This window comes from Microcebus murinus, chromosome 8 (genome assembly GCF_040939455.1).
Source record: "Microcebus murinus isolate Inina chromosome 8, M.murinus_Inina_mat1.0, whole genome shotgun sequence".
Taxonomy (NCBI): Eukaryota; Metazoa; Chordata; class Mammalia; order Primates; family Cheirogaleidae; genus Microcebus; species Microcebus murinus.
Genome location: NC_134111.1, coordinates 42,167,854 through 42,194,167, shown reverse-complemented (window position 1 = coordinate 42,194,167; position 26,314 = coordinate 42,167,854). Strand labels below are relative to the sequence as shown.

The window sequence follows — 26,314 nt, the reverse complement described above, 5'->3', positions numbered from 1 at the left end:
GTCTCACACAGGTATGGGAGATTTTCAAATTCCAACCAGCAGAGTGGAAAGCTCTTATTGAACATTCAGAGTATTCATTAGAAATAAATCTAAGAAATATTGTGTCATATAATGCTAGAACTAATCTTCCCCTCACAAAGCTTAAAAGCAACCTTCAAAAGGTACAAGCTGATTTGCAACTGGTTTACCTGCCTACAAGAACAACATCTAATGTTTTTTTGAAGACAAAAAAAAAAAAGTACAGCAGTGGACAATGTTAACTGTAAAATGCCCAGCATCCATTAACAATTAATAGATACTATAAGAAAAATAAAAATATGGCCCATAAGCAGGAGAACAACCAAAGCAAATGGAACCAGAATTGACACAGATGATGGGACTAACAGACAATACCAAGCACTTGAACACCCATGTACATGGAGCCCAAAAAATGGTGGAGGCAAGCTGGAAAAAAAAAATCATGGCTGAAAATTATTCAAAATTGATGAAAATCATAAACCAAAAATACAAGAAGCACAGTGACTTCCAAACAGGTTAAACATGAGTAAAACATACCAGGGCACATCATAATCAAATTACTGAAAACTAGTGATTAAAGTATCAAAAGCCACTAGTGGGAAAAGGACACATTATGTACAAAAGAAAAACATAAGGTTGATAGAGTTCTTATTAGAAACAATGAAAGCCAGAAGACAATAGAACAAAACTCTTAAATTGCTGAAAGAAAAAACTCTTTCAATGTAGAAATTATGTTTAATTAAACTGTCCTTCAATACTGACAAAACCTGACATAACTCATCATAAGCAGTATACAAGAAATGATAAAGCTATTCAGGTAGTAGGAAAATGGTGCCAGATGAAAATCTGGATCAACACAAAGGAATGAAGAACCAGAAATGGTAAATATGTGAATAAATTTAAAAGACTTTTTCTTTATTTTTAAATGTCTTCAAGAAATACATTTTTGATTTTTTATATTTTTGAATGCTTAAAGCGAAAATAATTTCAACTAATGTGCAGGTTTTATATCATATGTAGATGGAGGAAGTATGATAATGAAATCACAAAAAATGGGAAAGGGAAATGGAAATATTTTGTTATAAGATTCCTAAGTCATGCATGAAGTGGTATTATATTATTTAAGATAGATAGTGATAAATTAAAAATGTATATTGTAAATCCTGCAAGTATAGCTAAGAAGCTATTAGGGAAAACAAAAGAGAAAAATAAAAAATAATAAATCCGAAAGATAGTGGGAAATAAGGGAAAATAAGAACATAGCAAGATGGTAGATTTAAACCCAACCACATCAATAATTACATTAAATGTATCGGTTATTGAGTATGAAGTGTCTGATTTCCTTAAGTACTAACTTTAACAGTTTTTATCTCTGACATTTCACTTTGACATTTCTTTTATTTTTACTGTGAAGGTACATCCTTAGTTTTTCAAACACACATTTTGGCTTGTGATTAGCTTTCAAATATTTTTTAGACCTATTTTCATTAAACCAAGGATAAGTCAAAAATTCATGTTAATTTTGAATATGAGTTCTCTCATGAAACCAATGTATCGCAGACAGCTCGAAATATTAAGGAAGTGTTTGGGAAGGATGTGGCTAATGAACGCACAGTACATCAATGGTGTGAGAAGTTCCATTCTGGTGATTTTAATCTTGAAATTGAGCTACATGGGCGACCTGAGACCAAGGTGCACAATGATGAGTTGAAAGCTGCAGTGGAAGTGAATCCACCTCAACCTATGCGTGAATTAGCAGCAAGGTTTGATGTTACTATTCCAATAATACTGGACCATTTGAAACAAACGGGCAAGGTAAAGAAGCTGGATAGATGGGTTCCACATGAATTAAATGAGCGTCAGAAGAGAAATTGTCTCCAAGCTTGCCTTTCTTTGCTGTCATGACATAAAGTTGAACCATTTCTACACTGTATTTGTTATGTTTGATGAAAAATGGATTCTTTTTGACAATCGCAAGCATTTGGCACAATGGTTGGATAAAGATGAAGTGCTGAAACAATCCAAAACAGAATAGTCCTCCAAAAAAGCTAATGGTATCTCTGTGGTGGCCCAGTGCTGGTATTATCCACTACAGCTTCATGAAACCTGGTCAGTTGATTACAGTGGATATCTACTGCAACCAATTGGACAAAATGATGAGGATGCTTGCGATTAAGCAGCTGAGACTGGTCAATAGAGACAGGCCAATACTCTTGCAAAACAACGCTCTACCACATGTCACACAAACCACACTGCTCAAACTATAGCAGCTGGACTTGGAAACTTTCTGTCATCCACCATAATCATGAGACCTTGCACCGACTATCACTTCTTCCAGGCTTTGGGCCACTTCTTGCAAGGAAAAATATTCGATTCTCAACAAGTTATGGAAAATGCCTTTCACAATTTCATCACCACTTGCTCCCCAGGTTTCTTTGCTGCTGGCATAAACAAGCTGCCATTAAGATGGCAAAACTGTGCCGATAGTTTAAGAGCATACTTTGATTAATTGTACTGCTTCTTGTTTGATATATAATAAACTACATTTTTATTTGAAATTGGACATTTCATATTTAATGACCTAAATAAATAATAATAAATGATCTAAACACTCTCATTGACATGCAGATATTGTCAAACAGTATTTTTAAAAGCAAGGCTCAGCCACATGCTATCTAAAGAAAACAAACTTAAAATATAAAGACACAAGAAAAAGATGAAAAAACTGTTCACACAAACTCTAATCATGAGAAAATCTGAAGAGCAGTATTAATTTCAGACAAAGTAGACTTTAGGACACAAACCATTACCAGAGATAAAATAGAAAAACACAACAGTCTTAAATGAGTATGCACTCAATTACAGAATTTTATATGATGCAAAAACTGACATAACTAAAAGGAGAAATAGACAAATCCACAAGTATAGTTTGCAATTTGCAATTTCAACATTCCTCTCTCAGTGTTTTATAGAATAAATAGACAAAAATATCAATAGAGATATAGAAGATTTGAACAACGCTATAAGCTAAACTTGACATATTGACAATTGCACATTCTTTTCTAATATATATGCAACAGTCACCAAGACAGACAATATGCTTGGCCACAAAACAAGTCTCAATAAATTTTAAAGTATTAAAATCATACAGAGTGTTTCCCTGATCACAGAGAAACCAGAAATTAGTAACAAAAGAAGGTAGAAGAGGGGAGGGAGAAAAGAAAGATTGACAGATATTTTAAAAAGTCCTCCAATATTTGGAAATTAACACACTTCCAAATAACTCATAGTTCAAAGAAGAAATCACATGGAAAATTAGGAAATATTTTTAACTTAATGAAAATAAAATGCATCAAAATGTGTAGTGGGCACCTTTAGGCTTTAGCATTTTTAGAGAGACATTTATAGCTTTAGGTGTTTTTACTAGAACATATGTAAGATCTAAAATCAAAGATTGAAGCTTCTATTTTAAGAAGTAAAAAACAAGGAAATTAAACCTAATATAACTAAAACAAAAGAAATAATAGATGTAAGAGCAGAAATAAATAAAATAGAAAACAATAGAGAAAATTAATGAAAATAAATTCTGGCTCTTTAAGAGATCAATAAAATTGATAAGCCACCAACTAGACTGAAAGAAAGAGAGAAACTACATAACTTACCAATGTCCTGTATGACAGAAAAGATATTAATAGAAATCCTATGGACATTAAATGGAAAATAAAGGAACATTATGAAGAATGATGAACTTTATAATTTACATGAAATGGACAAATTTTTTGAAAGATAAAAATCCCCAAAACTGAAACAAACTAAAAATAATCCTGAGCTGAAAATATAAATTGATAAATTAGATTTCATCAAGATCAATAACTTCTGCTCTTCAAAGAACACCATTAAGAAAAGTAATGGGCAAATGATAAACTGGAAGAAAATATTCTCAATATTTAGATCTGAAAAAGAACTTACATCCAAAATATATCATTAATTCTTATGACTCCATAATAAGAAGACAACTCAATTTAAAAATGAGCAAAATATTTGAACAGACACTACAAAAGAAGATAAATGAATGGCCAATAAGCACATAAAAAGATGCTATGATTCATCAGGCAAATGCAAAATAAAACCCTAATGAGATATTATACACACGACAATGGTTAAAATTAAAGACTGACAAAATCAAATGTTGGGGAGGATATGGAACAACTGGTATTTTCATATATTGCTAGTGAGAATGTAAAATGATACAGCTTTGGAAAACAGTTTGGCAGTTTCTTATAAAAGTTAAATATACGACACAACTCAGAAATTCCACTCTTGAGGTGTTTAAAAGGGAAATGAAAATATATGTCCACACAAAGACTTGTACACAAATATTCATGGCAGTTTTATTGATAATAGCCAAAAACTAGAAACAGCAAGGTTTCCATCAACAGGAGAAGAGAAAAACAAACTGTGGCATAGCCATATGATGCAAATCAATTCAGCAATTAAAAAAAAAAAAAAAAACACAACAAATTTCTGATACACACAACAGAATGATTCCAAAAACATTATGCAAAGCAAAAGAAGTCAGACACAAATGAATATGTACGTTATGATTCCATTATATGAAACCCTAGAAAATGCAAACTAATCTGTAATGACATAAAGGAGCTCAATGGTTTGTCTAAGGTCTGAAGTGAGTGACACAGGCAGCCAGGGGACATGCGGAAACTTTTGGGGTGATGGACATGTTCTGTATCTTGATCATGTTTACAGGCGTGTGCATTTGTCAAAACTAATTGAACTGTACACTTAAAATGGATGCATTTTATCGTATTTAAATTATATATCAATAAAACTTATTTTTAATTGCTATGTTTTAAAAATGTTATGAAATAGAAAAGCAAGTGTATTTGTTCTGTCAACATGTTTCAGCTAATACTCTCCAACAAACCAAAGTTATTAGTATGGTTAGCCTATCAGATTTGGGTGTGTTATGCTGAAGGAAGTTTTAAGACATACCTGTTTTATTTCAATAATACCTGACCTAAAGTAAACCATTTTGATGAAATAAGAACTCCCTGTGTTATTAATATAAATCTCATAAAACATTGAGTTGAGAAGAGATGCCTATATAGGCAGAGTCTATCAACTTGCTTTTGATCGATCATTATTGCCAGTTGTGCATCAACTAAATAATGTATACAGTATATAATCGTTTTATTCTTCTTATTAGCTTACAACAATTAGCTCCATTTGCTTCCTTAAAAAATAGAAAAAAATAATATTTCATTATAATTTTAAAAGTCATAAACATACAATTTCCTAAGAGAAATATTTCAATTAGTCATTCATGTGTACAACTATGTACTTATAATCTAGATTTTTCCATCTTGACAGTGAGTGGGAAATGCTTGTTTATGACCTAAATTAACATTTTAGTTCATTTTGGTAGAAATATAGAGATAAGACCACAGTATTTATTAAAAATGAAATGAAAATTTTTTCCTGACCTTTTCCCTTCATGTAATTATGTGGCTTGGGTAAAATGACCTGCATTTTGTGCCCTCTGCATCTATTTCCTGAGCACTTGATAGGTACTTTGGAAACATAACAGCACACATAAGTATTTCCAACACTACACTTGGGATGAGTAAAAGGTATTTTTCACATGAATCTCCTTGGATCACAGAAATCAGTTTCTGTTGAATATTGGTAACCCTCACTTAATGAATTATTCATTTACTCAAATTAGAAACAATTTAGGCCAGCTTTTTCTTTCCATGGAGGATACAATCTAAACAGCCAGTCTACCTCGTGGAGAATTAAAGTCTCGTACACATGCCAATCCAGCCTCACTACAAATCTCCTGTATGTGTCTGGATTTCCAGAGAAGCAGGACCAATAGATAGATGGATAGATGATATAGATAGATAGATAGATAGATAGATAGATAGATAGATAGATAGATAGATGATAGATAGATAGATAGATAGATAGATAGATAGATAGATAGATAGATAGATAGAGGTATAGCTATAGATATAAAGAGATTTATTATAAGAAAGTGGCTCACATGGCTATGAAAGCTGAAAAGTCTCAAGCTCTGTATTCAACTAACTGGAGACCCAGGAGAGCCAATGGTATGATTTTAGTATGAGCCTGAGTCTAAGTCCAAAGGCAGGAGAACACTGATATCCCAGCTCAAAGACAGGCAGTGAAAGCAAATTCTCCCTTACTCCACCTTTTTGTTCTATTTAGGCCTTCATTGGATTGGATATCTCCATATACAGTGGGGAGTACAATCTGCTTTACTTGTTTACTGATCCAAATGTTAATCTAATCCAGAAACACCCTCACAGACACACCCAAAGTAATGTTTTACCAAATATCTAGGCACCCTGTGGCCCAGTCAAGTTGACATAAAATTAAACATCACATCGCCCCAACTTTCATACCCTCAAGTAGATAAAAACAGGGGGCTACTTCTTTCCCTGGGATATTCTCTTACCTGGGACATCTACAGTAGACAATGACCATGATAACCAAGCATGATGAGATAAGCAAACATGATAAGATGGAAAAGAAAGCAAATGCCCAGGAAAACATTATTAATTTAAAACACAGCCTGAATCTGGCCCAAACCAACTTTTTAAATGATTAAGTGGTTTATGGAGGCAATTGTTTGCAAAATGTGTTTGGAAAAAACACATTGTTGGTTGAATATACTATAATCAAACACTTCAACACTTTTGTTGTTGTTTTTCCCACCTGCTTGGTAGATTGCTGTTTCAGTGCTTTACATATCACCTCATCTCTCAGTCTCTGATAGATGCCCAAAGATCAATATAGGAACCATATGTCATGATATGACTTTCAGTACAGAACATGGCATTTCTTAGAATTATTAAAAACTGAATACAAGTTAAAAAAAAAAGAATAGAGAAAGTGTTTAAAAAGCTTATGTTAAGTCATAAAGATTTAGTGAAGAAGAACTAATTTGGATATTCTACCTAAGTACTGAATATATTATATAGAAAGGGATGTCATAGCAGTTTCTACCGATAGATGAAAGAATGAAAATATATTCTTTTCTCCCCCCAAAATAAAACTATGTGCATTTTCTAAGCTAGAGATATGTTTCTTATGTAAAGATACTATGAAAATGAATTTGAATAGATTAAAAATTGTATACTAAGGCTGGATGTGTGGCTCATGCCTATAATCCTAGCACACTGGGAGGTCAAGGCGGGAGAAGCACTTGTGCTCAGGAATTTGAGACCAGGCTGAGCAAGAGCAAGACCTTGACTCTAATAAAAATAGAAAAATTAGCCAGATATCATGGCACGGGTAGTCCCAGCTACTGGGGAGGCTGAGGTAAGAAGACCGCTTGAGCCCAGAAGTTACAGGTTGCAGTGAGCTATGATGACACCACTGCACTCTACCCAGGGTGACAGAGTGGAACTCTGTCTCAAAAAAAAAAAAAAAAAAAAATGTACACTAATTAACACTCTAAGGAAACTCTGGGTTTCTTAAAAGAACTAGTTATACTCTTAGCAAATCCAATGTATTCAATATGATCTTAAAATTTATAATAGATTTTTACTACTACAAAGTTAAATTTGAGACCGAGAGATAGAGATAACTCAAAATTTTAAAATTAACATTTAGGCTGGGCACGGTGGCTCACGTCTAGCACTCTGAGAGGCAAAGGTGGGCGGATCGTTTGAGCTCAGGAGTTCGAGACCAGCCTGAGCAAGAGCGAGACCCAGCTCCACCAAAAACAGAAAAACTTAGCTGGGCATGGTGGCACATGCCTGTAGTCCCAGCTACCTGGGAGGCTGAGGCAGAAGGATTGCTTGAGCCCAAGAATTTGAGGTTACTGTGAGCTAGGCAGACACCATAGCATAGCACTTTAGCCGGGGCAACAGAGTAAGACTCCATTTAAAAAAAAAAATTGATATTTTTTAAATTCCAACTCAAAAAGTGGTTTTAAAGTCCAGAAAAGATGTTTCTGCCTCATGAGATTTTTTTTTGAAAAAGCATGTCTATGACATGCCTTCTTTTGACAAATGAAAGTTTATTCCAAATGTGTTTTGTCTCTAGTCAATGCTCTCAGTCACAAGCTGATATTAAAAACAATCTGAATTTTACTTTAATTTAGCAACCATGATGCATTTGAATAACTTCCCTTTCCTGTCTAAATTTTAAATTTTAAAGCATTGTTTGTTTAACTTCTGTTTTCCCCGTGAGCTAGTGGCTAATCCTCACAACTGACTGAGATCAAATCTACGTGCTTGATATTCTGACAATATATAATAAGCCCACGTGCAGTGTTCTCCCATAACTTTGTTTTTTATCCAATCCAGCACTAATGTATGCAAGCATTTTTGGGAATGTATCTGCAATTATCCAAAGACTATACTCGGGAACTGCCAGGTACCACATGCAGATGCTGCGAGTAAAAGAGTTCATTCGCTTTCACCAAATCCCCAACCCTCTGAGGCAACGTCTTGAAGAATATTTCCAGCATGCGTGGACTTACACCAATGGCATTGACATGAACATGGTATGTATTTGTTTTCCAAAACAGAAGCACCACAGGCGTTACAGCTATAGCCAAAATGAAAAATCCAGTCTCACCAGCTTTGAACCCCCTGCTTTTGTTTTCTTCTCTCAGATGTGTATTTTCTCCCCTGGAGATAGTCTCTCATTCTCAATTCATGGCATTGCATGGTGCTATATCTAGTTATACTGTGTGGCAAAGGCATTATAACATGATGCAAACTGATATAACTGTGTATGGTAGAGTTCCCACTTCTTGTTAGAGAGAGCATTGCTTTAGCTGGGACTTGGGCTTTCACTGCATGGTCTAGTTGCCAGCACCCAAAAGGACAGTTGGACCCATGTACAATAAGATTTGGCAAGTGAACAGTAACAGCTATGATGCCCCCAAACAGAGATCCAAGGTCAACACACTTTAAAAAATGGGAAACTGAAAATTTGTAGGAGAGGTTAGGGAGCTTATATATATATATGTCATAAGCATTTTATGATAGGAAGATTCACACTGCTTTTAATAATTTACTTTTTATATTTTAAACTATGTGCCCTTTCACTGTACCAGGTTTAATGCATCTTTCCTTTCAAGGAGGAAATATGGATTCCTTCATATCTTTTAAGCAAATTTGACACCAAAAATCACTTGTCATAATCTCCCCTTCTATATTACTGCTCAAAAATCAACACAATTAATAACATTAATGTGGTCCAAAGAGCCTTTTATATTATTAGAATTGCTACTTCTTTAACCTTGCTCCTTGGCTAAAGAGATTGATTACTAAATAAATTATACAACAAATCCCAATTCCATGAGATATCATAGAGCAACAAAAAAAAATATTAAAAATATGATGCCATCCTACTGGCTACTCCTTCACTGGGCAAGGACCCTGTTTCTAAGAATTCTTCAATACATAAAATCACTCACATTTAATTATGTCAATTGCAGAAACAATTTTTGTATAAGTCAGCCCGTATAATTTATAATTGATTGATATTTTTTGCTTGACTACTAATATTCTAACAGAAAGAAAGTTTAAAAATTAGCACTAATGGTGCAGAAAACATTGCAGATATTGCCCAATTTGAAAGATATATTTATATATGGATAAGTTTATCATAGCTGTGTGTGATTTATTTCACTGAAAAGTAAGGACATGCCTTATAAAAATTTTAATTTGAAGAGCTAATTATCTAATTAGTACGTTTCATATAAAACTGTACCTAAACACCATGAGTTATTTCTAATCATCCTAAAATTCCTTGTGAAAAAATTCATTTGATAAATTGATCTCCCCAAGGGAACACTTTAATGTCATAAGAAAGAGCACCTACATATTGATCATTTTTATACATTTCCATCACTATTATTGTTTAACAAAGGTATCAGTGTTCAAGAAGTATTGGGGAATACGGATGGGTTGGCTGAAGCAGCGTCAAGAATTTTTGATCAAAACATGTGTCACTCAATTTTGTTGTTCCATACTGCCAGATTATTTTAGTAACAGTAGTAAAACAATTATTTTACCTCCCCTCTCCATATAACTCTAGTTTTGTGACCATTTTTTTTGTGATAAAGTCTATTTTGTGACAACTATTTACCTTTCATTGTTTGACTCTATTACCTTTGAATTTGGTTTATATACCACTTGCCTATTTACAATGTACTTATGAAAGATTTATCTCTTTCCTGTCTGCTTCACACCTTAATAAATGGAATCACAACACCCACCGGTAAGAACAGGAGGTATTTATATCCAATTTAATTCTCGTGTAAATTGTTGAGAACACCCTTGTTATCTGTCAGGTTTAGAGCTTGTTAAATGATTTCCAATGTTAGTTCTGATCTTTTTTGCATGACGTAGCAGAGGAAATACAAAGCAACAAACTGGGGAAGACAACCTGGAAGAGGCCAAGTACAGAATAGAAATCCTTAATTTTGACAACAACTTGACCTCTTATAATATTTATATACAGTTTCCCACTCCTTCAAAAATTGACTTCTCTGTCCCTACCCCGACTCTGGTAAAGGTTATGGGTATACGGTTTGCATTAGATAATTGTCATAAAGAAAATGTCATTCTTTTTCACCATTTTCCATTTTCATGATGTAGGTGCTTTCCTTTCCTCTCATCTGCATGCCTGTATGACACGATCCTGAAGTATGTGAGCTCTAAACCATGTGCCGCTCAGTCTTGCATGTGGTTTTGAGAGCTTGACTTTGCACGACCTTCTTGTCTGTCTACATTTCTCATTTTGTGACTGCAAAGTGAGTAAAAAAAATCAAAGTGCAAGATAATTCTGAAAACTCAGCAAATGGAAGATGCTTACTTATTAAGCACTATATACAGAATAAAGTGGATTAGAGAAAAGAAATTGTACTCTTAGACTATTGAGAGGTTAAAAAAAAAAGTGGATTTCTACCTCTAAAACCACAATGTTAGAATCCCTGTGTCTTATCAGTTTACTGTCAATTAAATTTATTAACATTTAAAATTATTTAAATTTATGTATTGTGATACATAAAAGTACATCAAACTGTTATATAATTTGCATCAGCATTCCATATTATTTCATTTAAGTATAACCTTAAATGTAATTTCTCATAAAACATTTCAGGTCATTTTTACTGTTCAACCTTATCAAATGAAGTACAAGATTTTCAATCACACTGTATTAATTGACCTAAAGTTATTTTTTATGCCCCAAAATATTTGATTGTTTGATAGATCACAAAAAGTAAGAAAGATGTGACCTAAAAAGTATGGCCATATTCCTTATTCTCTGCATCTTTTGCTTTTTGTGAAAAAGTATTGCCAGAATATTCCAGAATTAAAAGCATTCTGGGAATAATTATGGACTCCCTTTCAATTGAACCAAATGGTTCTGAGTACAAAAGGAAAAGGGCCAGGATATAGAAACTAGTGAAAGGAACATGTTCTGTTGAGTGTGATTTCAAACTTAGAATTGGTAGAGATTATCTCAAAGATTTGCACAGGTTAATTCTAGAAAACCGTTTCTCTTCTACCTCCAAAAGTTTGACTAGGTAGGAGTGAGGACTCAGATTAGCACTCTCGACATCTTAATGAATTTCTCCAAATCAAAACCAACCTCTGACCCAGTCTGAAACTTGCCAAGGTTAATTAACACTGTTTTAGTTACAATACTACCAGGGTGATGAGAATAATTTTCCATGTCAGTGTAGAATACTCAAGTGGCTCCATATCACACATAAGAGCCTGGCTTGAATGAAGAAGGGCCCTGACTAACCCTGGTCCCTAGATCATTCTGGATGGAGGGAAATAAAACCATTTAGGACAGAAATCACTCCATATTTTGATATTATACTGGCATGGAAGAAAATTCTGTATGAACATTTAATTAATTTATTTATTTAATTTATTCCTTACTTAAAAATGCCATCCCCCAACTCCACTAAGTAATGCCTGAATCATAGGAAAAAAATTGCACAATAGGGATTCAGAAGACCCAAGAACTAGCTCTCGATCTGCTGCTTATCTTGGACAAGTCACTTAACCTCTCTGCAATTTCATTAAACTTGTCATTTTCCAAAATTTTTAAAGCACCAGAACTCAAATATGCTAAATATGTAAAATAATTATTATGGGAGATTTTCTACTTGAGGATGGAAATTCTAAGCTGTCTGCTGCCCACTCCCTCACCCCCTGTGGTGGGCCTCTGAGTCTTCTCTACAGAACATCTGCTTCTGCATAGAGTGTTATTCAAAAACCACTGGACTGGGTAGCTGGTAGAATTGTATATGGCAGAGAACTAAAGGAGAGCATTTCAGGTAAAGACCAGAATGAGAACAGAGGCACATATGTAGGAGAATACACACGATTAGATAATCCAGACACAACTTTAATTTAGGAAGAAAAGGGAATAATTGAGTACCTTTTTAGCCTAGAGCATTAATGGAGGAAATTTAGAGAGATAAACATAGAAAGTAGTTGAAATAAAAGTCTTGAAAGAGGTATACATTCTTCAGCAGGGTGGATACGTAAGTTTTCCTTAAAGACAGGAAAGAAAAGAGAAAAGTGTGAAGGCATTGGCTTTGCGTGGTCAAGGAGAAAACCTGAAAGCACTTGCACTACATGGTCCATTCTCTAGGTAGAGCAGGGACTAGATTAATTCCTGAGAAAAGAGGAGGTATAGGATAGGAGTGGAGCCCAAGAGGAAGATAATTCTTGGACATTTCAATCAAGAGTCAGCTTAGTAGGCTAAAAATACTTAGAATCACAGTGAGATTGTGAATAACACAGCATGCTCTTGCAATAGACCTATGAACAAAGTCAGTCAAACTGGAAAAGAGAATAATTGAGAATGGTAGCCTACAAACCCAGCTACTTGAGAGGCTGAGATGGGAGGATCACTTGAGGCCAGGAGTTCAAGATCAGCCTAGGCAACATAGCAAGACCTCATATCTAAAAACAAAAAATTTTTTAATTAGCCAGACATGGTGGCATGTGCTGTAGTCCCAGCTACTCAGGAGGCTGAAACGGGAGGATCGCTTGAGCCCAGGAGTTCAACGTTACAGTGAGCTCTTACCACAAAACTGCACTCTACCCTGGGCAACAGAGGAAGACCCCATCTCTAAATAAAATTTCTAAGAAAGAACAGTACACTGTTTAATAGAAATTCTTATTTCTTGGGGTTGATGGGCTAAGGAGTATCTTAATGAAAATTTAACTTCTTTTACTTTCACAACTCTTTCTAGTTTCTCTGTTATCTGTCAGAATAGCCTCTACTACTAACACCAACCTTGTCTCTGCATCCACAGTCTAACTCTACCCCATGAAACACTTCGTTATGCCCATTCTCTACGCTTACTTAAATAACTTCATCTGTGCCAGACTTTCATATTTAGATCATGAAGTATTTTAATACATCATAGTAAAATATAACAGTGAGCCCTTTGAGTTATGTTCAATTCAGCAACTCAGATAAAAACAATCCTGTGACAATAAACTCCACAGAAATATAAAAGTAAAACTTACAAAATAGCATGATTTGACTTCACCATATTGTTTTTAATGCCTTTACTGTTTCCTAATGATCCTTCATCTACTGAAGTTGATAAATACGGTCAGTGAAAAACCTTGACCAATTAGCATATCATAGAGCTATATCAAAAGTTTTAGAAATATGGTGCTCTCATATCTGGCTAATCCTCCACACATCTAAAAGGAGCATGGATATTGGAAAAACCCTGCATTTAAATCATAATGACCCACAGGACTGGTGACACATTTTGGTTTTCTGTAAATAAATACCCAGCTACCATTTACGAGTTGAATTAAAATAACAGTTTTGCACCATGCACTTGAAAGAATGTTTTCATCTGCATGTTGATAAGTTGACAGGAATTGCCTGGCTCTGCAGAAACTGGGTAGGTAGTAAAGTTTTGCACTGGCAAGAAATCTACTATTAACACACAGACTTGTCATGATCACCTACTGCAGCCAGTCCCTGAGCAATAGGTACTTGAGAAAGGGCAAAATTCACCTGCCCTTCCTAGTCTACTTACCCTAAATTTCTCCAAAATACCACGGAGAACAATCAATACCATCTGACGCCCCCTGAAATGAACGATATCAAGCTTAAGACAGGCATCTGGTATTTTCAGGTCACAAATGGTACGTGCTCATCCTTTCACAAGTGATGATGGTCACTTCATCCTGGTCTCCAACCATCATCAAGAAGGACTTATTTACAGCTGGCATCATGCTGCTTCTATGCAAAGTGAGTTCTTCAATGGTAGGATCTGACTTAAAGCCATTTCAGAACCAAGAGAAATAATGACAGCATGCCCTGGGGCCCTGCATAAGACAAACAGGCCACAGGAACATCACGCTGAGGTGGTGAACACACTTCTATGCTTCAGTTTCTCCAGTTATTAATAATGTTTCTTTTGTAGTCATAGGGAGGTTGAAATTACATCTCAGATTGGTTTTTAACTCCTCAAAATAATGGTCCTATTTGAACAGCACTCTAAAGTGCAATTTATCATGCTGAAGGGTCTGGTGTGTTTCAAAATACTTTCTTTGGAGTGGTAGAAGCACAGGAATAATTCCAACTCAATTCAGTTCAGATCACTTCATAATCAACACAGGTTAAGCCAATAATAAAAAATAGAGATCACCAAAGTTCAATTATAAAATATTCTTTGGATATATGATTTTAAGCCTCTTTTAATACAAATACTGGAGTAACTCAAAATTGCTTGAACCTAATGAAATCAGACCATCCCCAATTTCCCCCAAAATAAAAGTCCAATATTTTCTTCAGTGGAAAACATAACCAATGGATAGGGAATTTATATGACAAATGGATGTGTAAGTGTTCCACCCAATATGTCAGATTTCTTAACCTTTGTTTTTTAAAGGTGAAAATAAGCAGTAGTAGTTCATCCAACCCCAAATATCTTATAGCCTTAAAGCAACAATAGCTCAAGAAGTTTAGATATATTTTAATTGTTTTTATAGTTTAGACATATTGCTATCCATGTGGATGAGTGTGGATGGAAAAACATATAATCATTATATCTTTCATGCCAGATATACCTAAAGAACCTCTTTTACTTTGTATCCTGGGCTCCTATTGGCCAGGTAAGCCACCCCCAGCAGGACTCCACACTCACCTAGGGACCCTTTGGTAAGAACCTTCCAAATAGAGGAGTCCATCACTTCTGATGATGTATTTTTTCAATACTCCAGAGTATTAATTTCCATACATTATGTAGTTCATTCTGCCCTCTCTACTGTTAATCTTAGATAAATATGCTCTGCCACCCACACATGGCTGTGGTTAGGAACATTTACCATAGCGGAAAGATAAGCCAGGCTCACACCACATAGGTATAAGTATTTTATTTGAATCATAGATGTAAATCTCCAGCCATTATTTAGTTCTGTATTATAAGCTTCAAGATGTGGATGCAAGGAAAATGTGGTCTTACCAGTGTTTTCCGAGATGGGGGCTTTAGCCCAGACTCTAATTTTATCTGCTTTATCTATAAGCTGTTCTTAATATTCAACAACAGGTAGTACCAGCACTGAGATCACAGCATTATAATAAAGCAATTCCCTTTGACTAGATACCTGAAGAAGGAAGGGGAGTAGAGTGTCAGAAAAACTGGTACATGTTGCAAAATTCACAAACAAGACTGCTAAAAAGAAAAGCATACAGGGTGGCCCAGAGTAAAGTAATCAGAGATGGAGACATTCTTGGAGTTAAGGCAGAGTGGAGGTGTGTGAATAATGGAATCAAGACAAGAAAAGCAGGGGACACCTTCTCCCATACCAATGAGAAAAGGACCACGGTTACAGATCATTTGTATCCTGTCATTCTTAAACATGAGAATGACATTAAATGGAATTTTAAGTCAGTACCTTGCTTTATTCCCTTTTCTTTCATTCTCATTAAGACACACAGAATCAAGACCTATAAATGTTTCTTAAGATATTTCTTATTAAACATTAATAAATAGTTCCCATGAGATTATGTCATTTATACTGGCAATTCTTAAAGAGGAAAAAAGATGGTTTGACCAATCACTGAAGGAAACTTGAAGGACCTATCCTTTTCAGATTTAAATTATAGAATCATTGCAAATTATCAAGCAGTATATACAAATGTATTTAAAAGTAATTAAAAATTGCTTTATATCTTTTCACTCAGAAATAACCCCCAGACACAATAACAGCTTGGTAACCATGCTCATTGAATATCGTATTTTTTCTCACTTTACAGAGTTATCACAGCCTGATAAGAATTTTTTTAGGTTGGGAACTATTGTCACTAATGGTGCACATATCATAGATATGTCAACCCAAAGAAAGAGACGGAGGCAAAATTAATACAGAGAGTTTATTGGGACAAGGTTGAGAACGGCAGCCAGGGAAACACTGGGAAGTGCTCTGGGCAACACATGACAGGCTCAAGGTTTTTTTAAAAAAAGAATGAGGAGAGGTTTACAGAAATAACACTGAGTAGCTATCAGGCGTCCTCAAACTACAGCCTGCGGGCCACATGCAGGTGTTTTTGCCCATTTGTTTTTTTACTTCAAAATAAGATATGTGCAGTGTGCATAGGAATTTGTTCATAGTTTTTTTAAAAACTGTAGTCCGGCCCTCCAACAGTCTGAGGCACAGTGAACTGGCCCCCTGTTTAAAAAGTTTGAGGACCCCTGCACATTTTTGAACTATAGGGCATGAGTTATGGCATTCAGTGTGTGGCATTGTCAGGTTAATTTATAGCTACTGGTGGTGACAGTCTAGAGTCCATCTAGGAGCAATTACTTAGCTCAAGGGTAGGGGGGTGAGCTGTGACTGCTCTCCCATTTCCTTATCTTTCTGATAAATTAAAGGGGCTCACATTCCTCAGATAAAAAGTTTCTTTTCTTTCTCACACGCACAACTATTACATAAATAAAATCATAATATGATTTCACTTTTTATGACAGGGGCTTTTCTAGTGCAACATTTTTAAGATGTTTAAGCTTCAATTTACTTCTCCATTCGTAGTCTCTCCCTCCTCAGCAGTAATTTACTCGTCCCATTGTCTGTTACGCATGTGTATAAACTGCCACACCTTTCTCTATGCTAATGTAATTATATTTGTATGTATGCATACACACACATATACAAATATACACCCATACACATATAGTTGCATAATTTAATTTATAAAAATAATATTAAATTGTATACAATAGATGTTTCTCACTTAATATCTTGTGAAAATACTTCTAAGTTAGCTGATGCAACTCTAATTCATTCCTTTTAATGGCATATAACATGCTATAGTATTGATAAGTTAATTTACATACTATCATTATACTATATATAATAGTATATATTAACATATAATAGTATATATTAATAACTACCTACTATATTTATGATAATGGGCTATTCTCTCATTGATGGGCTTTCATTTTGTTTCTAATTTCATGCCACTTCAAACAATACTGCAATAAACCTCCTTACATATATTTCTGTTACTGATACTTTTATTTGCATGGATAAATTTCCAGATAAGATATTTCTGAGTTAAAGATTCTGTGTACTTTAAATTTTAATAGCTATTGTATGATTACATTCCAAAAATATTTAATAATTTACATTTCTACCAACAACATTGGTCCTTTATCCCCTTCCCTTTACTAGCAGTGGGTGTTATGGTTCTATTTAATTTTGGCCAGTTTAATGGATATGTGAGAGTTTGTTGTTACACTAATGACATTTTCCTAGCAACTTTTGAATTTAAGGATCCTTTTCATTCACATATATAGTGTTGTTTGGATTTTTTCTTCAATAAATTGCCTATTCATAGCATTTTTGCATATTTTTAGTTATATTTTTATTATCATTTTATAAGAACTCTTTCTAAATTATAGATAGTAATGCTATATCTGCCATCTAAATTTCAATTTGTTCCTAATATCTTGGTAATATGTTGGTTTTGTTTAAAAGATCTTTTGGATCCAATAGGTTTTTTTCTTCTTTTTTGAATATGGTCTAATTGGTCAACTTTTATTATATAATTCAGAGACCCTTTCCTCTTTTAAAAAGGCCCTACTAAACCTTTGCCTTACATAAGTAGCTTCCTGGATTTTCTTATAACTTTTGTGAAATGATTAGAAGAAAATTTCCATAATCTGTTTGAAATCTATTTTTGTAAATTATTTTCTTCACAAGTAGAAAACAGTACTGGTAGAATTTATTACATAAGCCATTCTTTTTCATTTAATTAAAAATACCACCTAATTTACCCATTGGCTCATCAGATATAATTGGGATACATGTCTAGACTCTCAAGTCTGCTCTGTTTGTCCATCCTATGGTAATATCAGAATGGTTTGTGTTTGGTTGTATCATATCATGTTTTAACATCTGATAAGGTAGGTCAACCCTTACTAATCTTATTTTTCTTCTTTCTCTTGGCTACTTGAGAGCATTTATTCTTCCATATAAAATATATGACTATTTTTATTCAATTACAACATACTCCATGTTGAGCTTTTGAGATAACACAGAGATCAGATTGTCAAATCTGGCTCACAAGAATGAGAATTCATAACTGCTATCAAAATTTACTAATAATTTCAAGGATATTATTAATCATGAGGCATAAGCTTAGAGATCCTTCCTTGCCATATTAGTGGTAATATGAGTTCTGGCTCAGATTTAATTAAGAAGGTCTCTAAGCAATATATATGGTGATATAACACTTAGCAGAAACTCTTTTGGTCATTGTAAACATACATTCTGGATGTTATGTAACTTAGGAGACATGTTCCAGAAAGACATTTAATATTTTCTTCATCAGCACATATATCTACTTTCTCATTCCTAAATTTGTATATTTTTGCTTCCTCTGTCTTCTTTCCTTCAGCAGACCTTTGAACGATTTATATATTCTATTCAGTTTGTTTCAAGGAATTAGCTCTTGATTTATGCTTGTTACTACTCTTTTTAGAATTTGCCTTCATTAATTCCTTCTCTTATTTTTTGGATAATTTTACTATTCTTAATATTTGTATTAATGTCTTTTGTTGTTTGAATCTTTCTTTTTATATAGTGAAGGCATTAAGAATATACTTTTTCTTTGAATGCAAGTTTTTTTGTATTTCTATGGGTTTTGATATGAAATATTCTCATTTTATCACATTATAAATTGTTTCTTCTTTTATCCAAAACTTATTATAGAGTATGGTTTTTAACTTCTAAATATTTCTGATTTTATGGTCATTTTTTAATTTTTGTCTTATATTTTGGATTATTATCAGAGTTCATGAATTCTAAAACTTTCAATTCTCAGGGAGTCTGAGGCAGGAAGATCATTTGAACCCAGGAGCTTGAGGTTGCAGTGAGATATGATGACATCACTGTACTCTAGCCCAGGCGACAGAGTAACACCCTGTCAAAAAAAAAAAAAAAAAAAAAACATTTATTTTCTAATTTTCAGATATGTAAGACCCCACACCTAATTCAGCAATCTGTTTGCATTTTATTTTAATGATTCACCTTTAGAAAACTTCTCCAAAGCATTCAGCTTTATTTTTATAATATGAATGGTAGGGACACTACTCTCCTTTACACAAAATTTCTTTCTTTTACGTACTGTATGTGATTGAATTATGTAATTCCACTAACGAGTACAGCCAGAATAAATAGGTTTTGGAACACACACAGCTGGATTATGACTCAATTGGCAGAAGCAGAAATCTGCAAATACAACAGTACCTGGAATGTTCAGAAATGTGCCGGGTAGCAGTCAATACATTTTACAGGAGAGGAATTTGTTATGTGGAGAAAGAGAATTTCTACTGTATTAAAAACTTCTACTGTTTTATAAAAGTTGGGTAATTATTAATATAGCCACCACTTTCCCTAGAAAACAATTGCATTGTTGTCAGCCTTAAAATTTCTGGGGAACAAATACTCAACTGGTGAAAAATAAAAAGGCCATCTATGCTAGATTTATATCCTTTATTACTTTTCTACAAAACCAATAAATGAAATGAATGAGAAACATTTTACATCTCACTATACTGTTAGCAACTTTAGAAATCCAATTTGATGGACAGCTATGGCAATTAAAAATAGTTGAAGGAATCCTAGACTAGGTTTAGAGTCTTAGTTTTTCCTCAAATAAAGGCTTTAATGCACTCTCAGTTTTCACATTTGAAAAATGGGGTGACTGCCATTCTGTATTCCTCACATAATGTTGACAATTCAAACAATTTAATACTAAAATATGATACATGATAAATGTTTCTGAAACCATACAATTTGATTTAAGGTCAAGACAGTGATTTAAGTACAAGGTGGTATTTGAAATCATTCTTTTCATTACCTGGCAGACTGTATCTCCCTTTTCCTTACTTTGTAAGCAAGCTCAGGTCATCTGCAATCAACCCATCTGGGAAGAATACTTGCAGAGCATCATTCATCCCTTCCCCCACTGCCTCTCTCAAATAATTGAGCAGGAAGAAGGAGGGGAGGTTCTGAAAATGGATGAAGATCCTTCCTATTGCCCTTAGAAACTCTAATGGCTGCCAAGGTTTCCCCTGAGACCTCATTTCTGAAATCCTGAGTCAGCCTTTTTAAGTCAGGCTCTTGCAAAATTAGTAGAAGGACTCCAGAGCCTGGCAAAAGACGTGTGTGTAAAAGCCCGCACATCCAGACTCCAACCTAGCCTTGGCCCGAACTTAATTTGTATCAGAACAAAGTTTAAGTGTCCTTCTGAAAGCAAAGAAACATCTCACAGTTATGCTGTTAACTGGAGTTGCAGGACAGGGAAGGGAAAAATGTAGGAAGGCTTCTGTTTCAATTTTCAAGGAAGTTTTACTGGTACCAAAACTGGTTCAGGATTTATAACAATGTTATCATGCCTATATGTGACAAGCTTTGCTCTGCCTATATTTTTTCCAAAATGATATGAATCACATGCTAAATGTTGAAAAGTTATATGCAGAAAATTATTCTCCCAATGCTTATAAATATTCCCACAGTCATGGATTCCATAATGCTCTGCTTTGCCAGCAATCTGGCCAGATCTGGTGGCCTTACATAATAAAATCATTTCTTATTTTATCAACCACATGAAGGTAAAATAAGAAAGTAGATGACAAAGCAATCTGGGCTACAGACAAGGGCAATATATATTTGTATGGTTAAAAGAGTCCACTTATCATGATCAGTGATTAAAATGGAGTATTATGTAATCACCAAAGAAACAAGAAATATATGTGTTTCTTATTTCTTAATGGCTAAACTATAGAAGTAATATGATCTGAAATGACCTATAAATTATAGAACCCATTAATTTAGGACATTACCTTCTAGAAACAACAAAAAGTAAGGTTTAGTATCATACAAATGCTAAAGAGTTGTCAAAAGCTGAATGCCCACATCGAAAGCAATAATTCTATCAGAATCAGGAAACGCTATAAAATATTAAAACTGTACTCTAGGGCAGAGACTTAAGATGTAATATATTACTTATCTATTTGATGATCATGCTTGACGGTTAGTATTTCATAGGGAGTGTTAATTTGTGTTTTAATTAATCCTAATTTGTCAAGATCTAAGTATATTTAATGACCCAATTTCCCTAGAAAATTTCCTAATGTCAGTTATCACAGCCTCCAAAGTTGTCCATATGATTAATCTGCTATTTAGAAAAGCCATTTGCCACAATCAGACTGTCTTTTTAACGTTCCTTATTCAGCCCGACTTCGGGAATGTGGGAATGTTCCCCTGTGAATCAGAAGCCATTCATTACAACATAGATCAACTTTCCAATACTATATGGATATGCTATGAGTTATCTATTAGAGAATATATTTTGACTCTTTCGGAAGCAAATACAGGGGGTTAAAACCTTATTAAAGGAATCTAGAGAGAGTTTTTGTTAAAAAAAAAAAAAAAACTCAAGTATTGACTTTCTTTCAAACAGAATCTGGGAAATGTACCCACCAGTCAGGCTAAGAAATATTAAATAGCAAACATTGAATCTTGTGTTTAAATTTGAAGAAAGAGTCATAATTTATTGTCAACTATATTGTGAATATTTTTAACTTAATTTGGAATATTTACCAGCAGCCAGGTAAAATTTTACTAAGGAAATAAATACATCTCTTTTCTCATTTAAGGTGATGGAATAGTGACATATTAGAAAAAGGAAAAAAAATTTCATTAATTAGGATATTTCTCTGCTCAGATTCCACTGACTAAAGCCCAGAACACATTTCTTTAATTATAATCTGTCACAGGCCTGGACCCAACTACTTTTTCATTTGTGCCACAATACATAAAATAGATACTATAATTGTTTTAGTAGTATAAATCCGTAAGTTTAAATTTAAGAATTTACTTAAAAAGTAAATGAGATTAATATTATTTTGATGAGAACTTAAATCAGAAGTGTCAGGTTTTTATTAATTTCAGCATCCATTCATTTCTAAATTCTGCATTGATTTCTCAATCAGTACAGAAGAAATTTGAATTTACGCATTAACTAATTACAAATATTAACAATGTTGTGATCTTATGCCATTAATTGTGTGTGTCAGCAAATACACATTTTAGGGAAGTTTAACACAGATTTGAATACTTCTGAATTAATGTCTGATCGTGTTTGATAGATGTTTATTATGCAATAGTTATTTTTATTTTTGCTCTCTCTTTTGGGTGATTTATTTAATGAGCTTTGCTTTGATTTAATAATGCCATCATGTTTTGTTGTTGGGTTGTTTGTGTTTGAATGTCTTTAAATTATGGGTCCTCTAGTACTAAACTATAGGGTTGACTTCTTTTAACAATCACAGAAAGCATTTCATACACACTTAAAAAATTCTCATTTGTAATTTATAATTTGATTTTGAAAGTCCCAAAAAGTTTTACTCACATAAATTTAAGTAAAAGGAACTTAATCTTGTATTTATAAAATATTTAAGCAACCTTATATCATAATATATATAAAGGCTTTTTACCAGCCATGAAATAATTTTCTGAAACTTCAAGAAGTTTTAAAAATCTACCCCCATGCCAACAAGTATAAGAAAAATGGAATTAGAGCTTTTTAATTTCCTTAAATTAATTGTTACCTTGAGGATTCATTTGAATAACCATGAGTATTTTAAATGCTCAAATTTGTCTTGAAAAGTAGAGGGTAGGAAATTCTGATTATCCCTATAATTTTTGTTTTAATTTGGGAATTTAGAGAAAGGCTTGAAGGCCAAGTATATTTTCAGAGTATCTTTTATTCATCATTATGCTCCCATGCTTAGCATAGTGCCTGGCATATAACAGATACCTAATAAATATTTGCTAAAAGAATGAGAACTACCGTTCTAAGCCGCAGGCCTAAAACTGATTCTGGGTGAAGCTTCTTGGTATTTAAAATTATACTGACTCAACAAAACAATGGCTCCAGATGCACAATGGACTGTGACATGCACCTTTACAGCTTCAGCACTTGACAGAAAAGAAGGTTGTATCTAGTGTAGTGGAAATGAATGTAACAATTGCCAAACCAGCTTGTGTCTTGGTTTGTATTTGTGCCCTTGGCACAGCCAGATCTGCCAGGTCAGGTAAAATGCCAATATCTGAGTGGAAAATGAGGAGGTTCTATTTCAGGGAGTTGATCAGGTGAACCAGACCTGGAAAAAAAAAAAAAAAAAGAATAAGTACAATGAGTAGAAAACAAAGAAGGCAACATAGCTGGGACCAATGAAGAGGGTGCCCTGGATAAATATCTACGTAAACCTACCTCTTATTTCCCATTTTTTTCAATATGCTTCTGCCTGTATTCCATTACTGCTCCCTCTTGTAACTCTCTGTTTTAAAGTCCCTTTCCTTAGGCATAATCCAGATTCCAAAGCTGCTAACTTATTTGGGACATCCAAATTATTAAGCTAGTAAGAGATTCAACAACAGAATCTTAACTTTTATTGAGTTTTACTTGAGTAATCTATGTGGCTGTCCTAAGAAAGTTAAGAGAGCACTAACACCACTCAAGAATTCTTTAATCTAGACATGTTCATGCCAAGATCCATGTATCCTTCCCATGTGAAAACAAAAGCTCTATGGCACCTCCAATTTTATGTTATCCTTTGCAATGGGTGTCACTTCTAGTAGATGAACATTGGGGACAGAGGACATTTAACAAGGAAAAACTTTCCCAAGTGCCCTTAAAGTTTTATGAGTGATTCCAAAACTGTTGGAATTCCAAGAACACATCTGTAAATTGATTTTAGTAACTGCCTACTTTCGAAAAAGATTTAAGGCAGCTCACAGAGAAAGGTACATTAGTAAGCCAGAGCATTTAACTAGCCAGAAACAGGAAATAAGTTAAATATAGATTCAAGGAAAAAGAATTCTTAAACTGATGATAAAATGACATATAAACATTTAAACTCTGCTGAGGCAGTAGAACACAAAATAGGAGAATTTCCTATCAGGCAGATCAAAGAGAAAACACAATAGGTTTTTTGTCTTTCTCTCTGTAACTGAAGAGAGCATACCAATTCTTCAGGAACAATAAACATATGTGACCAAAAAACAAAGAAAGGATGTCTATGGAGCATCCTTTGTGCATGAAATGGCTTACATACATTATCATATTTAATTGTGGTCACTATTCTGTAAGGTAAATGTTATTAATTTAACTATACAAAAGAAGGAACTGAATCTCAGAGAAGTTAAGTAACTTGACCAAAGTTACAAAGTATATGATGGAGCTATTATTTCGGTTCACACCTGTCTGATTCCATAGCTCATATAACAAGCTCAGAGAAATGGAAAAGCCCATCTTTATCTCATCTCTGTCTTACAACTCAAAGCATGCATACACACATGTGCAATTTTTTCCCCCATAACCAGGGGAACTTTACTCAGGGACGCTTCAAGGAAAATGCCAGAAATAGCAGCTGCAAGCTCAGGATTCTCATTCTAACTACTATAATAGTAGCAATATCTCCCTTATTTATGTGAAATATAAAATGCCCTCTTATACCTTCTTACAGCTATATCCTAAGAGAAAGATCGACATATCTAATTTGTTACTTGGTATAATGCTGTATACGTCTTTTTGTGGATGAGGTCACTTGATAGTTATGCTGAGACCATAACAGCAGGCTTCCCGGGGAAGTAAATCATAAGCAGAGGTCAGTAAAGTAGGATATTTTCTCGTATATAGCCCCCAAATAAAGTGGCTACCATTTAAGAAACCAATATCCAAATTTAGCTCAGCTCCAGTCTGGCGTTACTTGCCAAAGGATTCAGTGCAGTGGGTTAGACAGTGGAAGGGACCAGTGATCCAGAGAGTTGGTTTCATGAGAGGTTGAGTTGATATAGGGTCCCAACAAAGAGTAGGAAAAGAGCCTTCAGCTCCCAGAGGCAGAAATGGGCAAAGACCATAAGTTATCGTGTTGCAGAGGTCTTCAGCCCAAGCAGAGAATCTGGCAGGAGTCCAGTCATGTAGACCAAGCTGAAAAGTTACATTTAAGGGGAGAGATTGCAGATGAGTGCCCAGGAACTCATACCACAGGGAGGTTCATTTCTTTCGGACCTGAGGCAGGTGATACAGAATCTTCAGGGTGGAAGTTTGACTTCCCACAGCAGCATGGGGCTGCATGAGTAGGTTCTGACAATTGGCACACTATTTATTGGCAATTAATTGAAATTATGGCTAATTTCAATATTGTGAAGGCTCTCGTGCTATGGTAAAGAAATGCAAATGAGTGAAGTGACTTGTACAAGAGGCAACCTGTGGCAAATTCATGACCAGAATTCGATCTCATGGATTTTCTTCTAAAGCTCTCTCTACCCCTTTCTGTGGGTGACTGTGTACAGTGAAGAAAACAAGGGGGAAAAATTGTGGCTGCTGTGCTTCAGGTATCTTATTGATCCTTTCATATTACATCACAGTTAGCCTGACCAACTGCATCATATAGATGTCCTACAGCAGCAGGGTCCTTGTGGCCACTTGAATATTTAAAATAGTAATAATTGTAAGTCGACTCAAACATGATTTAATTTGAACTTTCTCTATGAACCGAATACATTTGAATTGCTTTACAAATAATTCGTGATTACTCTTAGCCATATTGGACAGCATACCAAGGTTGATCCAAAGAATATAAAATCCCCAAATTGCATTATTGCACTGCAAATTGCACTGTGTAATGCTCCTTCCCTCCATCCCAAAGCAT

At 34.3% G+C, this 26,314-nt stretch overlaps 1 protein-coding gene across 2 annotated transcripts in view; it reads left to right on the top strand.

Moving 5' to 3' along the window:
• The window catches only part of KCNH7 (potassium voltage-gated channel subfamily H member 7), a 477,996-nt gene that overhangs the window by 416,838 nt on the left and 34,844 nt on the right, over positions 1-26,314 (top strand). For both annotated transcript variants that reach the window (XM_076005608.1, XM_020288501.2), the window contains exon 9: positions 8,376-8,575. In XM_076005608.1, the coding sequence (XP_075861723.1) occupies positions 8,376-8,575 (200 nt within the window). The remainder of the gene's footprint in view (positions 1-8,375; positions 8,576-26,314) is intronic.